Below are 17,582 nucleotides of genomic sequence, written 5' to 3' on the forward strand. Positions count from 1 at the left end.
ACTCCAAGGAATCAGGCAGAAATAGCAGGGAAAACAGCAAGGGAACCAAGGAATCTCTTAGGGAACAGGATCCTATTTTCGGGCGCCATCTTGGCGCCTCAGGCGTTCTTTTATCTTTGAATTTGGCGCCCTTGCGCCAGCGTCAGCGCGCCTGCGACCGTCGCGCCGTGCTGGCATCACTGCGCCGGCGTCGGAACCCACGTGGGTTGCCTGGGCGCCGCCATCTTGGATTCTTCGCCGCCGGGAGCGGACGCGACTCCTCGCGCTCCCGGCGGTCTTGACACTTACTTTCTATCCCAGGCTGCCACATCTCCAGAGCACTTTCCATGCTGCCCACTACCTTCTTCCAGTCCAGGGATCCCTTGCAATGAGCTGATCAGGAGATGAAAAGTATTGTCATTATAGCACCCAAATGGAATATAAACTCAATAGTGATTCAAGGAGGTGGAAGAACTGGAATCATGGGGGATGGTAAGAGATGGTTTGGAGATGTGGTGAACAAATACACAACAAGGATTAACTATACTGTTGATGTGAATTTAGAATCAAAGGGAAAAGCCAGTGATTGACTCAAGACAACAGCTAATTAGGAGGTTAATAAACATGGCATCAGTAGTAAAGGAAAGGGGGGATAGGACCACCATTTGCATGAAACATGGTCAGTTTTTATTTTGATAGGTGTTTATTAAGAAGGTAACTGGGAGACTGAGATCTGATACTGGGGGGTTAGTAAATATGCACCACCCAAGGAACCCAGACAATGTAGACTTAGGATAGAGTTGGTTCCACTTGATGGATGAACTTGTTGCTGCTGAATTTCCTGTTCTGATTTACTGTGTATTGTGGATTATATTCATCCCATGGGTCTGTTACTCAGATTCACCGTTATTTGAGGAATCTGCACTTTTCTACCCCGGGAGGAGAAGACGTAACATTTGATGAAAAGGGAAATGTGGCAGAAACATATGATATTCTAAACATCATTCAGTTCCCAGACAAGGGAGTAGAACATGTACTGGTTGGACACGTCTATCCTGCCGATGGGGACACTCAGCTTGTTATCAATGACAGCGCCATCACCTGGGAATCACGCTTTGCTCAGGTAATGTTTTCTCTAGGTTCCTACACTCTGAGAGCAGACACCTGAGGTCACCACCATGAATGAAGCACTGACTGAATTTGGGGGGTGCTGTATTCATGAGGGGCAGTTGGAGGGCACCACCAATGCCATAACTTGTCTGTTATTCACATGCTCAAGGTAGGGAAACTTTTACTTCTCTTGCACTTCTGTCTGGGTCTTCATAAATAACTCTTCAAATGTTAGACACCTCAGCCCCAACAACACTATTGCTTTATTAATAATAATCCAACACTATATATTAGTCATGTGCAGGTTGACCCGAAACCCACGTTGACCCAAGAGTTGACCACCAGTTTGGTAGGTTCAGGTAGAAATTTGGCCGACTATTGTTCACCCATTTATTATACATAGTTACAGTATAGTTAAGTTGGGTTGAAAAAAAGTTCAACACCTCTAAATAAAACCCAGCCCCCATACACACACAAACACCGACCCCTCCATACACTCACATACACTTTATATATCAGTATCTATACTGGCTGCTAATCAGTCTGTGGATCTTAAGATCCTGATAACTTTTGCTATCATACTTGTTCAAGAAGCCATCTACATCTGTCTATATTTTTTTTATGTACTTGTAAAGCGTTTTAAAGTAGTCATGTAATGAGTATTCTGTTCCTTCCCAGTTTAGTTCTCCAGCTCATTTATATCCCTCTTAAGGACTGGAGTCCAAAACTGCCCCCATACTCCAGATGAGGCCTCACCAGGGACCTATAAAGAGACATAATTATGTTTCATCCCTTGAGTTAATGCCCTTTTTTATACAAGAACTTTATTTGCTTTAGTAGCCACAGAATGACACTGCCCAGAATTAGACAACTTGTTATCTACAAAGACCCCAAGATCCTTCTCATTTAAGGAAACTCCCAACACACTGCCATTTAGTGTATAACTTGCATTTATATTATTTTTGCCAAAGTGCATAACCTGCATTTATCAACATTGAACCTCATTTTCCAGTTTGCTCCCCAGTTTTCCAGTTTAGACAAATCACTGTGCAAAGTGGCAGCATCCTGCATGGAACCTATAGTTCTGCACAATTTAGTATCATCTGCAAAAATAGAAACAGTACTTTCAATGCCCACCTCCAGGTCATTAATAAACAAGTAGAAAAGCAAGGGACCTAGTACAGAGCCCTGCGGTACTCCACTAACAACACTGGTCCAATTAGAAAATGTTCCATTTACCACCACTCTTTGTAGTCTATCTTTTAGCCAGTTCTCTTTCCAGGTACAAATACTATGTTCCAGGCCAACATTCCTTCATTTAACCAGTAACCTTCTGTGTGACACTGTATCAAATGCTTTAGCAAAGTCTAAGTAAATCACATCCACTGCCATCCCAGAATCAAGGTCCCTGCTCACCTTCTCATAAAAAGAAATTAAGTTAGTCTGGCAAGATCTATTACGCATAAAACCATGTGACACAAAGTCATAGTATTATGATTTGCTGTGAAGTCCAGTATCTTACCCTTTATTAACCCTTTGAAAAGCTTTCCTACCACTGACGTCAGACTAACTGGCCTATAGTTTTGAGGCTGAGAACGGGATCCTTTTTTGAATAGAGGCACCACATTAGCAATTCGCCAGTCTCTCGGCACTATGCCAGATCTCAATGAATCCTGAAAAATTAAGTAAAGAGGTTTGGCAATCACAGAGCTAAGCTCGCTAATTACCCTGGGATGAATACCATCTGGCCCCGGACCTTTGTTAATCTTAACATGTTCTAGTCTCTTTTGAATTTCCTCATGTGTGAACCATGCATCATTAGTTGTATTACTAGAATTGGGACTGTTAAGAAGGAAAACTTCATTAAGTGGTTCCTCTGATATTAAAGGAGAAGGAAACCCCCAGGGCGCTAAACCCCTCCCCCCCTCCCCTGTGCTGCCCCCCCTCCCTCCTCCCCCCTGGCCTACCTGTCCCCCTGGGCAAATGCCCCTAACTTTTTACTCACCCCTCTGCGCAGGTCCTGTCCACGGAGTACGCAGTCGCCATCTTCTCCCACGCGCGTCTTCTTCCTGCTCTGATCGGCGTTTTCTGGCGCATGCGCAGTAGGAACAGGTACCGGTACGGCTCTACTGCGCATGCGCCGAATGTCACGAAGTGAAATCGGAAAACTTCGTGACATTCGGCGCATGCGCAGTAGAGCCGTACCGGTACCTGTTCCTACTGCGCATGCGCCAGAAAACGCCGATCAGAGCAGGAAGAAGACGCGCGTGGGAGAAGATGGCGACTGCGTACTCCGTGGACAGGACCTGCGCAGAGGGGTGAGTAAAAAGTTAGGGGCATTTGCCCAGGGGACAGGTAGGCCAGGGGGGAGGAGGGAGGGGGGGCAGCACAGGGGAGGGGGGAGGGGTTTAGCGCCCTGGGGGTTTCCTTCTCCTTTAAAGGTCCCACTCCTTCCTGCTTCATTATTATTAACTATTTACATAATTAAAAAATAATTTTGGATTCTTTTTTTACTGCTTGCTGCAATATCCTTTTCAATATGGATTTTAGCTTGTCTAACCCTAATACTGACATATATTTATTGAGCAGCATTTTAAAGTCTTCCCATTTTTGTTCTGTGTTTAACCCTGTGAAAAGCATTTCCCACTTAATATGTCGCAGAGATGCCCTTATACTGTCACAGTTTGTACGTCTGAAATTTAGTGTTTTAGTTGGTCCCTTATAGAATTGCTTCTGCAACAGAATCTCAAAGGAGACCATGTTATGATCACTATTCCCTAAATGCCCCTCACCCACACAAATGTTAGAGATGAGTTCAGTATTATTAGTTATTACAGGTACAAAAGAGAGTTATTCCTAGTAGGTTCTTGAACGAGCTGGAATAAAAAGTTATCATTCAGCATATTTACAAACCTACTAGCTTTTTGTGTCTTAGCAACCCCATTACCCCAGTCAATGTCTGGATAATTGAAGTCACCCATAGCAACAACATGACCCAGCTGTGAAGCCGCTTGTATCTGCAAGAGTAACTGGGCTTCATACTCGACACTTATACCAGGTGGTTTATAGCATACACCAATGAGAATTCTCTTTGTTACCTTTTGCCCAGTCAAAGGGGTATATTTATCAGAGTGAAGTTAGAGATCACCACAGTCCTCTGAAATTCCACCATTCTCCATTTATTTCTATGGGATTTTTAAAAGAGTATTTAACAATGGATGAAAGTCAAAGTTCATCCTTTGATAAATACGCCTTTCAAAATCCCATAGAAATTAATTGAGAGTGGCAGAATTTCAATCTAGAGGACTATGGTGATCTTTAACTTCATTTTTTGATAAATATACCCCAAAATCTCTACCCAGAGGGATTCTACACCCTCACCAGTGGCAGCTATTGTTATTTCTTTAGCGCATGGCTTTAATTCAGGCTTTACATACAAACACACTCCTCCACCCGCTATTTAATCCCTCTGTCCCGCCTAAAAAGGGTGTAACCATTTAAATTCCCAATCCAGTCACATGTTTCATCCCACCAGGTCTCAGTGATACCAATTATATCAGAATGTTTAGAGCAATTAATTCCAGGTCTCCCATTTTACCTGACAAACTCCGTGCATTTGCAGCATACAGCCGAGGTTACTACTTTTACTTGTGAAATGTGCATTACTTAGTGGAGAATTATACGTTAAGTTAGTATTATTCTGTTTTCCTTGTAACAGAGGGACCTCCTTAGCTGGTAAACTGTATGCCCCCCTCACTCCTCCCCCATGACCCCTTACTAACCCCACTGCCCCGTCTACACTAGCTCCCCCATAATTCTTTATCTCACCCCCCTTGCCTAGTTTAAACACTCCTCCAACCTCTTAGCCATTCTTTCCCCCAGCACCGTGGACCCCCTTCCATTGAGGTGCAAACCGTCACGGCTTTATAGGTTGTACCCCAAGGAAAAGTCAGCCCAGTGCTCTAGGAACCCAAACCCTTCCTTCCTACACCAAGACTTGAGCCACACATTTAGCTCCCTAAACTCCCACTGTTTTCCTAAACTTGCACGTGGCACGGGGAAAATCATAAAGGACCTTAGATTGTATGCTCACTGGGACAGGGACTGAAGGGAATGTGATAGGGACCTTGAATTGTAAGCTCATTGGGGCAGTGTTTACACATATTACCACCTCAGCACAGATATCCCCGGGGCAATTGATCACTCCATGATTCTCAGTGAGTAGAACCCCAGGCAGGTGCAGTTTTCTGCTAAAAGGAGGACCAGGTATCTCATTACAATCACTGGGGGGGGGGGTTATTTGGACTTCTGATCTCCATTAACACTTTCCCTGCAAATATTTGGCTGAGTTTAGTAGTGACACAGTGTAACATTCTGCCTGGATTTGAACTAGTGACCTGCATGTTACTAAGGAGTCTGTTCAATTTGAGTCTCATTAAATCCCTCTGATTTCCTTGTGTTTCCATTAAATGTTTCACATGTTGTCAATACCCATCCGCCTGCCTATATATATATATATATATATATATATATACCCCCATCTCTGCTCTCACTCACTGCCCTTTATAGACCAAACTGCTTGTTCTTAGGGGTTCTCACTCCCTGTTCTTCCTAGTTCTGACTCTCTGGTTCTTCCTAGTTCTGACTCCCTGGTTCTGACTCTCCGGTTCTGACCCCCTCGATCTGACCCCGGCTTATTCCTGATTACATTTTGTCTCACAATCCTATGGTTGTTATCTGGTTCTGACCCAGCCTATTTGAGTGTATTCAGCTTCTTCCCTTCATTATACATTTGGCTCTTTTGTCTGACCCTGTGTGGCAAGTCCTGGAGGCTCACAAGTAGCCACATGGATATTTGCTAGAAGGTATTAATTATAGTGTATGACACAACGAGGAGCGGAATACATTGTGTCGGCAGTCAGACAATAGTCTGTAAGAAGCACAAGTGGTAGGGAGAAAACTCTCTTGTTTCTGTTTCAGACCCCCAACAGTACCTGCAATCCCATCTGCCCCCCGGGGTCCAGGAAGGTTTATTTGGAACGACAGCCCAAATGCTGCTATGGATGTGCCCACTGCCCAGAGGGAGAGGTCTCTAACGGGACAGGTCAGTGGATTCGAGTAGAAAGTCTACACTGCGCATATTTATTCACAACTGGTTATATTCATCATGTTTTTTCCTGATCACTAAAATATTACACTGCTGTGTCCGTCCTCCCATTTTTTGCAAATTTGCATTGCACAAACATGTTTGTAAATGAGACAGAAGTTTGTGTGAGTGTGGCCTGTGTGCGAGGTTGTTGTGCGCAAAAATAGCATTTACACTAATTTACATTCCCAATATGCAAAACTGTTGCCTAATGTTGTCTATAATGGTCTAATGTTGCCTAATGTTGCCTATTGTTGTCTAATGTTGTCTAATGTTGCCTAATGTTGTCTAATGTTGTCTAATGTTGTCTAATGTTGCCTAATGTTGCCTATTGTTGTCTAATGTTGCCTAATGTTGCCTAATGTTGTCTAATGTTGTCTAATGTTGTCTAATGTTGCCTAATGTTGCCTATTGTTGTCTAATGTTGCCTAATGTTGCCTAATGTTGCCCAAAATTGTCTAATGTTGCCTAATGTTGCCTATTGTTGTCTAATGTTGCCTATTGTTGTCTAATGTTGTCTAATATTGCCTATTGTTGTCTAATGTTGTCTAATGTTGTCTAATGTTGCCTAATGTTGCCCAAAATTGTCTAATGTTGCCTAATGTTGCCTATTGTTGTCTAATGTTGTCTAATGTTGCCTATTGTTGTCTAATGTTGTCTAATGTTGCATATTGTTGTCTAATGTTGTCTAATGTTGTCTAATGTTGTCTAATGTTGTCTAATGTTGCCTATTGTTGTCTAATGTTGTCTAATGTTGCATATTGTTGTCTAATGTTGTCTAATGTTGTCTAATGTTGTCTAATGTTGTCTAATGTTGCCTAATGTTGTCTAATGTTGTCTAATGTTGCATATTGTTGTCTAATGTTGTCTAATGTTGCCTATTGTTGTCTAATGTTGTCTAATGTTGCCTAATGTTGCCTATTGTTGTCTAATGTTGTCTAATGTTGCCTAATGTTGCCTATTGTTGTCTAATGTTGTCTAATGTTGCCTAATGTTGCCCAAAATTGTCTAATGTTGCCTAATGTTGCCTATTGTTGTCTAATGTTGTCTAATGTTGTCTAATGTTGCCTAATGTTGTCTAATGTTGTCTAATGTTGCCTATTGTTGTCTAATGTTGTCTAATGTTGCCTAATGTTGTCTAATGTTGTCTAATGTTGCCTAATGTTGTCTAATGTTGTCTAATGTTGCCTAATGTTGTCTAATGTTGTCTAATGTTGTCTAATGTTGCCTAATGTTGCCTATTGTTGTCTAATGTTGCCTAATGTTGCCTAATGTTGCCCAAAATTGTCTAATGTTGCCTAATGTTGCCTATTGTTGTCTAATGTTGCCTATTGTTGTCTAATGTTGTCTAATATTGCCTATTGTTGTCTAATGTTGTCTAATGTTGTCTAATGTTGCCTAATGTTGCCCAAAATTGTCTAATGTTGCCTAATGTTGCCTATTGTTGTCTAATGTTGTCTAATGTTGCCTATTGTTGTCTAATGTTGTCTAATGTTGCATATTGTTGTCTAATGTTGTCTAATGTTGTCTAATGTTGTCTAATGTTGTCTAATGTTGCCTATTGTTGTCTAATGTTGTCTAATGTTGCATATTGTTGTCTAATGTTGTCTAATGTTGTCTAATGTTGTCTAATGTTGTCTAATGTTGCCTAATGTTGTCTAATGTTGTCTAATGTTGCATATTGTTGTCTAATGTTGTCTAATGTTGCCTATTGTTGTCTAATGTTGTCTAATGTTGCCTAATGTTGCCTATTGTTGTCTAATGTTGTCTAATGTTGCCTAATGTTGCCTATTGTTGTCTAATGTTGTCTAATGTTGCCTAATGTTGCCCAAAATTGTCTAATGTTGCCTAATGTTGCCTATTGTTGTCTAATGTTGTCTAATGTTGTCTAATGTTGCCTAATGTTGTCTAATGTTGTCTAATGTTGCCTATTGTTGTCTAATGTTGTCTAATGTTGCCTAATGTTGCCTATTGTTGTCTAATGTTGTCTAATGTTGCCTAATGTTGCCTATTGTTGTCTAATGTTGTCTAATGTTGCCTAATGTTGCCCAAAATTGTCTAATGTTGCCTAATGTTGCCTAATATTGTCTAATGTTGCCTAATATTGCCCAAAATTGTCTAATGTTGCCCAAAATTGTCTAATGTTGCCTAATGTTGTCTAATGTTGCCTAATGTTGCCCAAAATTGTCTAATGTTGCCTAATATTGTCTAATGTTGCCTAATGTTGCCCAAAATTGTCTAATGTTGCCCAAAATTGTCTAATGTTGCCTAATGTTGTCTAATGTTGCCTAATGTTGCCCAAAATTGTCTAATGTTGCCTAATATTGTCTAATGTTCCCTATTGTTGTCTAATGTTGCCTAATGTTGTCTAATATGCCTAATGTTGTCTAATGTTGCCTAATGTTGCCCAAAATTGTCTAATGTTGCCTAATATTGTCTAATGTTCCCTATTGTTGTCTAATGTTGCCTAATGTTGCCCAAAATTGTCTAATGTTGCCTAATGTTGTCTAATGTTGTCTAATGTTGCCTAAAATTGTCTAATGTTCTTTAATGTTGCCTAATGTTGCCTAATGTTGTCTATTGTTGCCAGGCTGGATTTGCGGCAAGGCCGCATAGGCCCGGGCCTAGGGCGGCAAAAAAATAGGGGCGGCATGCCGCCCAGCCGCATTATGGGGACGTGTGCAATTACAGCAGCTGCGCCGGCGGTTTTTCGCCGGCGCGCTAGGAAGGAGAGGTGGGCGCTAGGACCGCGTGGCCGCCTGGTCGGATCGCGCGGCCTAGGGGCGCCCGTCATTGAAATCCGGCGCTGATTGTTGCCTAAGGAGTGTTCTCTATAGTGACCAGGAGCCACAACAAAACTGCCCTATACAAACCTGCATTCAGCTTCCCATGAAACACACCATTGGCCCACTGGCTTCCTTCTCTATCATAGGATTCTCATTGGTGCCACCATCTATCTGGAGAGAGTTGTAGTTTAGCACATAGCATGTGATATTGCAGCCCCGTTACAACTCTATGGAAAGATTTGCAAATCAGTGAAACCCAATATTTGATAACAAATAGTATTAGTATATAGTAGTAGTCGTATAAAGACAACAGACCAAATGCTGAATCTAAGAAATTCTATTGTTTCCTGAGATAACCTGCTGCTTTTCTGTGTTTCCGCCTATGTTGCACCAGTTAGACTTTTCCCAACACTCTGTAACTATGTGGTAAGTGAGGACCCATACTTGCCTGATATAGGGTTTCTGATACTCAACAGTTCTGTGTCTCCATCATCTTGATGAAATCAGCACTGCCTGTCCTGAAACACAGAAGTCTACAACCTGAGGCACCTCTGGTTCACCTGAGTGTTGCCCAAGAGCAAAAACAGTCCCAGAATCCTTCATATCTCTTGGATGTCCTCCCCTTTCTGGATCTTGACAGGGTTGCAACAACTGCTTCTGAAAACCCCTGTCCTCTCAACCTACAGAACTGAGCCTCTATGCTGCCAGTCTTAAAGAGATACTGACACCAGAAATTTATTTTTTTACATCTACCATTAAATTCACTATTGCATGCTTCTTATAATTTTGCCATAAAGTATTGGCCTGATGCTTTTCCAGTACCAATCTGACTCCCCATGTTCCTCTATGAAGGAGCTGCCATATTTGTGCAGCAGGAGTCCATTAGCATTAGAAACTAAAACTGACAGGTTAAGAAGGGACAGTCGGGTTGGCAAAACAGTCAGGTTTAGGAATGTTCTCCATCTTGCAGTTGCCTGGGGTGGTCATGAGATCTATCAGTGGCGTTCCCCACCTCCTTGTTATCAGACTGAACACCTGCCAATTCAAACTCCACTGCCCCTGGTCCAGCCTCTAACGGCTCAGGAAATTGACTTGCTGATTCAAGGCTCCTGGAACATATACCGCTGTTATTTCCACCAAGAATCTTTGGCTCTACTTCCCTCATCATTGACAGACTCCTTGTTCCTCCCTGATTATTTATATAGGAGACTGCTACCATGTTGTCTGACCTCACACAAACCTCCTCTCCCAGGATCAAAGGCTTGAGAGCTTGCAAGGCTTGAGCGATAGCTCTGAGTTCTAGTCAGTTTGACTGTACATGTGGTATGTCTTGACCCCAGGGACCCTGGACAAAATGATACTGAACTTGATCCAGCAAGCCTAGACCTGAAGCATCTGTAAAGATATCCAGCTGCTGATCTTCCTGCAGTGGAACTCCTCTCCTGAGATTTGAAGGTGTCATCCACCATAATATCTGCTCTTTCGTTTCTTCGGACAGGTAAATGGGCTGCTTCCAGTCCTCTCTTTCTTTGCTCCACTTTATTAGAATGTGTGCGTGTCTTATGTTTCTTCTCTCTCACTTGACAATGGTAATTGTGGATGTCAGAGAGCTTTTGAATCCACTGTCCTCGTACCACCCACGCTACCATTATGGTAATCTTAGATACAAGACCTAGCTGAGTATCTATCAGTGCTCCCAAGTATAAACATCTGGGTCGGGTCTAGCTGACTCTTTTCTAAGTTTAGAATCCAGCCGAATATCTGTAGTTCTTTCATAACTAGGTCTGATGACTGACCAGAGTCTATGAATCTCTTTCTACTAAAAGCAGATCATTGAGGTAGGGGTAAATTTCTATCTTTCATCTCCTCAACTTTGCTATGACTACCATTAACACCTTTGTAAATGTCCTTGGCGAGGTGGATAGCCCAAACTGAAGGCACTGAACTGCAGGTGTTGGATGTGGAAGCAAAACTTGAGGAAACGCTGATGAACTATTGGCACAGGGTTATGTAAATAAGCGTCCCTCAAGTCTATTGAGATCAACCAATCTCCCTGATTCACTGCTGCAATCACTGTCTGTAACGACTTCATCTTGAAATGTTGAGGCTCTATGAACTGCTTCAACCTCCTGAGATCAAAAATAGGCCTCATCTTGCCTGACGCTTTGCCACTGCCTGTTTTAAAATTAACTTTTCGATGTAGGTGAGCAAAATAACCTTCTTTTGCTCTTCCAACGGTTTTGGTGTATTTACAAACAAATCTTGAGTTTGTGTACAAAAAACTCTGTTCTGTAACCCTGTGTGACTACCAATGTCACACACGCCACACAACCACTGTTTATTCTGCCCAGACTCTTGCAAATAGTAACAACTTTGCTCCTACTGAAGTCTGAACAGGCGTCTCCTCATTTTTGTTTCGGCTGATTCTTTGGTGATCTTGCCCCTTTGGACTTATCACCTCTAAAGACACTTGGCTGTCCGAAAAAAACTCTCTGCCCAGTATGTAAGTTCTAGCTTCCTCCGTGCGTATCAATGTGAACTTGTCCTGATGCCTCTGAACAGACCTGAAATGCCTTGGTTTTGTGGGGTAGAAAGGTGCTTTTCCCCCAAATAATTTGGATATAATATCTTCCAGTGCCTTTCCAAAAAGCATCTTCCCTTCAAAAGGGAGCTTGTAGAGGACATACTTCAATGCAGTGTCAGCAAACCAAAGCTCGTCGGGCAGCTAGAGAAAAAGTCATACTCCTTCCAGCTTTACTAAGTCTAGGCAAAAGTAACAAGACATCCTAATGTCACTCAACAACTATATTGACTGCTCATTCTCCGTTGCAGCCTCAATGCCAAGCCCGGACTGGCAATCTGTGGGTTCTGGCAAATGCCAGAGGGGCTGCTGTATGGTTCCATAGAAAGTTACCATATAGTGGGCTGGTAGGGGGCTCTTTGGGCTTCTGTGTACTTGGAATGGCAGGGCCTATTTTGACTCCCAGTCCAGGCCTGCTCAATGCCCTGAGTAGCTTCCATCAACCATACGGACATGGACTTAATAAACGCAGGCCTACACATGGCTCCCGCAACCATATAGGACTTCTTCAACTCAGTTTCCATTCTCTTCTCTATAGGGTGCTTGAGAGCGGACAAGTCATCTATTGGGAGGGCTGTCTTCTTTGACAAATGCACCACTGGAGCATCTTCGGTTGGCGTTGTATCCCAAACTTCTGTGCATTCCACCAGAGAGGGGTACAATTTTTCAAACTTCGGTTCTACAGGCACCCTTCTAGGGCCCTTTTGTCAGTCTGCAGACAAAAGCTCCTGAACCTCTTTATGTACAGGACAGGTCTGCTTCTTTATCCTAGGAATAAATAGAGAAGTGGATGCCTGTTCCTCCTACTGAAGCAACAAGTCTGCTTGATGGCTCTAACCAATTTCATGTAAAAAGATGACTCTTCCCGTGAGGAATCTACCTCCGATTCCTGAATCTCTAACTCTGTCTCCTTTCTTTTTGGAGCAACTGAAGGTTGCTGCACAGTTGCTTCTTTAGTACCATATGCCACTGTCTGTGAGATCCAGGACAGTATATCTGCAGAAGAAGGATCTGCTGGACCTGCATCAGACTTAGTTGAAGGAGGTTGAGACTCCTGAGAGTGAGCTCTAACTTTCTTCCTGCATGGGTTAGGCTGCTCCAGGTCACCATCAGGCTCCAATACACATTGTTTACACAATTGCTTCCCCTTGGCAGCAGGCTTATTACAAGCCTTACATATAGTACTCACTTCAGAATACAACTCTAGTAGCAGGCTTCCTTTTGCCAGATGCATCCTCCATCTGCAGAAACTGTAACCAATAATGACTATTTCATAGACAGTACTTACCACTTTAAATGTGACCCACCATACACCTGAGAGGCTGCAACCAGCTCAATTCCCTCTGTATCTCAGAAGAAAGGTTGAAGCTAGGGCACAGGAGTTGACTGCTGGTATATTTTTAAGACACGAGTGATGTCATTGGATTGTGCCTCGAGGCAACTCAGAAGCCAGTGATGTTCACACAATGTCCCCCGGCCACTACGAGGGACCCCAGCCTGAGGACACGCTATGGTGACCACACTGGCCTCAACTGTGTCAGGAAACTACCCCAAATGACCGGGTGAGTCACAAAAAAACTTCAGCTGCAAAGGTGGACACTCGCATGGAGCTGGAAAAAAAAGACATGGTGGGTGGGGTGAAGGGGTATTTAAGGATTGCTTGGGGACGCATCTGCATGGGGTTAAGGGGGGAGGGGCTAACCAGAGTGTTAATGCTGAATAGGGATGGCCAATGAAAGAGATTTCCCTGGATTCTGAACTTTAAAGAACTGAAAATGATGAAATTAATTATTGGATTTCACTAATTTGGAAATGTGGTTGTATGTAGCAAGAAAGTCTTTTAGGCATAACCTTGGAAGAGACATATCTTGTACACTTAAAGGCTCTTATAGTCATGGCCTGTTAGTGGAGCCCCAAGTATCTGGTACCATATTGAGCACATTCTGTAGGAAGTAAAGTTGAAACTTAAATGGGAACTCTATCCAAAATTGGTTCTTGCACAATGAAAACAAGTATAATTCTAAGAAACTGTCCAGTAAACATTAGTTTTCAGTGGTTTTGGTGTTTCTAAACATTTTGATTTTCTATTTGTAGATATGGTAAACTGCATAAAATGCCTCGATGATCAGTGGCCGAATGGAGGAAGAAACACCTGTATCTCAAAACGCATGGAGTTCCTTTCATATGAGGATCCATTGGGTTTCTCTCTTGCTACCATTGCTGTATCATTCTCTTTTATCACCACCATAACTCTGGGAATATTTATCAAACACAAAGATACTCCAATTGTAAAGGCCAATAACCACATCCTCAGCTTTCTCCTTCTCCTGTTCCTCACTTTCTCCTCCTTATGTCCATTATTGTTCATTGGGCACCCAACACAGATCTCCTGCTTTCTGTCTTACATTTCTTTTGGGACTTTCTTTACTGTGGCTATTTCTACCCTGTTAGCCAAGACGTTCATAGTCACCTTGGCATTTAGAGTGGTAAAACCAGACAGGAAGGTGAGGGGGTGGTTGTGGAGGAACATGTCCATGCTCGTTGTCCTTCTCTGCTCTTGTGGGGAAGTTCTAATATGTATTACATGGCTGGCATACTCCCCGCCATTCCCAGAATATAATACTAAGTTAGAGGCTGATAAGATCATTCTACGATGTAACGAAGGTTCTATAATTGCTTTCTATGTGCAGATTGGCTACTTGGGACTGTTGGCCCTATTTAGTTTCATTGTAGCCTTTATGGCAAGAAAACTGCCCGATGCATTTAATGAGGCTCAGTACATTACATTCAGCATGCTGGGCTTCTGCAGTGTTTGGGTCTCCTTCATCCCAGCCAACCTCAGCACCAAGGGCAAATATATGGTGGCGGTAGAATGTTTTGCCATCCTAGCATCGAGTCTAGGAATTTTTGGCTGTATCTTTGTACCCAAGTGCTACATAATTCTAATCAGGCCAGAACGAAATATCAGAGCCAGCTTAATAGTTAAAAAACAGGAGCAACGTATCAAAACCTAATCTGTTATATCCACGTGAATCTACATTTTCCATGATGTCTCTTGATTATTGAGTGTATGTTTGTTCCCCTTTAATCATTGGCTGAGCTGGCACGGGGTGTTATACAACAGGCCAATGAGTGATGAGGAGCCTGAAGCGCATACTGTACATATAGAAACCACTTATAATATATAATAATTCAAGTTGTTAGAGGTTCCTATATAACAAAGAGGTATAGCATCTGCAATGGCCTCCTTTACTTGCACTGGTTAATCCCAGAATCACTTCCACATAAACTGGTAAATATGGCGGCTCAAAGTAAAACACTTTCCTCTAATACCTCCTTAACAGCCAAACATCACACAGAGAATAATCAGTAAAATTGCCCAAATTCATCATCACTTCTCCATACAAATGTAAATTCTGAGTCGTGTTCTTTCCCAGTCGCTTCCTTGTATTATTATTATTATTATTATTAACATATTAATAAAATTATATAGCGCCAACATATTGCGTAGCACTGTAAAGCATCACCCTTAGGTGCAAGTTGAAGAGGCAAAGAAATTCAGCCAATCACCAGTGACCTTATGTGCTCTAATAACAAATAAATCAATATATCAACCTTGAGCTCAATGATCACCCCATCCCATTACTCCCGACCAACGTGATGACAAACTATAAAACCCCCTTTATGAACTGGGTTGGTTTCTATTGGACTCTTATGATGATCGGGTGTTAGTGACTGATGTGTAGATTGATGGTTGATGGCAGTGTCCAAGTAAAATGACTATGCCCCTATTTGTAGTGAGGGGTCCCAGTTATGCCCTGACTGTAACAACAAGTGGATGGGGCTCCAACAAGTAATGTTCCTCCAACATTACTCACATTGTGACTGTAGGGGCCGCCTCTGTATTTCATTTGAATATTATAACAAGTTATATATGTTCAAAACTCACGTCAAGAAAAATAAATGTGGATTCATATGAAGTAAAATCCTATGAAGGACCAGTATCTCAGTATCATATTGTGCTCCAATAGAAGTGCCAGAGGGCTCCTAGTCAAGAAGTGGCCACACACTCTAAATCTGTGGCCAAATGTTTCTCTGTGAATATATAGTGGTCTGTCAGTATCATTTTCCTTATAAATAACATTGGTCTCAAGCATCAGTTTTCCTGGGCAGACTGGTAAAATAGTGGCCAGTGGCAACCCTATGACCAGGGCATCAGCAGATGAAGAAGTTGGCCATGGGCAGAGGTTGGGTCATTAAAGGTAGCCACACACAGGGTAATTACTAATCCTGAAATGTACAAACTGATGGGACTTTAAAACATGGGGTCCCAGCGTTCTCTCCAGCACAATTAGAGCAATGGGTAATGGCATCAGCATAATATTATACATTGAGGGTAGAAAGAAATCCCTGCACATTGTAGTGACAAGCAGTGAGCACTGACAATGTAAATACATTATATAGTGAAAAAAGCACTGGGCACTGGGGGGTCTGAGATTTAAACAAAGACCCATTTTGTCTGAGGCCCAGGGACCCCAAGCAGATTATATATAGAGAGACAGAAGCAATGGATCCTGGCACCCCAAGTATGTTATATAGAGAGAAAGAGCCGGAGAGAACTGGCACCCACATACATTATACAGTAAGAGGCAGTTGGTACCAGAAACCCTACTTTGCAGAGAGTCAGTGACACCCTAACTCCATTGTCTATAACAGAGGGTTTTACACTGATTAGTGATTATGCCTTACTTCTTGTGATGGTTCCCTGGATGCTCCGTCTCCGGCACCCTGTATATATCCAATGTATTGTGAAGAATGGGAATCATTCATGACAGCAGGTTAACTGCAATTATGCTGTTTATTGTGTCACCACACGACATGTTTCGGACCTGTTGGCCCTTTTTCAAGTGTGTACAATCTGGTGTGAAATGAACTTACTTATACACCACATGTGATGTTGGCCCGCCCACCAATCAACAAAGCCCCGGGTGGTTAACCCTTAGGTCCTTAGTAAAAAAAATTTTTAGAAAATTTTAAATTATTTTTTTTTTTTTTTTTTTTTTAAAATGGTAAATCCATGTGCCTCAATTCAGTGTCCATCTGAGAACTTGTCCACTCCATATATATGGCCTCGTGTCTAAACATCATAAGAAGATCAAAAATATCAAAAATAGTTTACAATAAGATTTTTTTAAAAAACAGTTATGTGCATAAATTTTCTCGGTATACATAAGAAACTGCTCTATTATGAGCCTACCTAAAAGACTTGAAAAAGCAGAGTCTGCCCACATTTATGTTTTCAATTTACTTCATTATTGGGTTTAATTATTCGTATCTTACCCTTAGTTGGCTTCTATAAAGTGAAAGCTATGATAGTGTTTTACTCTAGATTGGGTTGTCTTCAATATCTGTGGAGGAAAATAGGTACATTATTATCCTAAAAATGGTATGATATTCCAGTGGTCATTCATGCCTATTGGGACCATTGTATTCATTTTTCTGATCCAATATGCTTCTTTTTGGGCCAGTGTTTTTCTCATGTCACCTCCCCTATTAGGCATTTTTATCTGTTCCAGAACCAGCCATTTCAATTGGCTGACATTGTGTCCTTCTGTATGGAAGTGTCTGGAAACAGACGTATCTGAGGCTGTTCCCATTTTGAAGTTTCTGATGTTTCCCCTGTGTTCTTTGATTCGGTCTTTGACTGCTCGTATTGTTTGACCGATATACGCTAATCCACAGGGGCATTTTAGACAGTACACCACAAATTTAGATTCACAAGTGGTGTAGTGTTTCAGTTTAATCTGTGTACCCTTGGTTGGATGGCTCACTGTGTTTCCTTTTACAATGGAGGCACAACATATGCAATTCAAACAAGGAAACGTGCCTTTTTTAGGTTTACCCATAAAGCGACACTCCTTTTTCTCCTGACTATCTGAGGGGCATAGCGTGTCTTTAAGTGTGCGCCCTCTTGTATAAC

General features: G+C 42.1%; 1 protein-coding gene across 1 annotated transcript in view; it reads left to right on the forward strand.

Moving 5' to 3' along the window:
- LOC121393972 (vomeronasal type-2 receptor 116-like) overlaps positions 1–14,806 on the forward strand; it is a 51,049-nt gene extending 36,243 nt beyond the window's left edge. Inside the window, exons 3-5 of the mRNA XM_041563843.1 lie at positions 878–1,102; positions 6,070–6,193; positions 13,697–14,806. Coding sequence (XP_041419777.1) covers positions 878–1,102; positions 6,070–6,193; positions 13,697–14,616 — 1,269 coding nt within the window. The 3' untranslated portion in view covers positions 14,617–14,806. The remainder of the gene's footprint in view (positions 1–877; positions 1,103–6,069; positions 6,194–13,696) is intronic.
- The last annotated feature ends 2,776 nt before the right edge of the window (positions 14,807–17,582 follow it).

Source organism: Xenopus laevis, chromosome 5L (genome assembly GCF_017654675.1).
Source record: "Xenopus laevis strain J_2021 chromosome 5L, Xenopus_laevis_v10.1, whole genome shotgun sequence".
NCBI classification, from domain to species: domain Eukaryota; kingdom Metazoa; phylum Chordata; class Amphibia; order Anura; family Pipidae; genus Xenopus; species Xenopus laevis.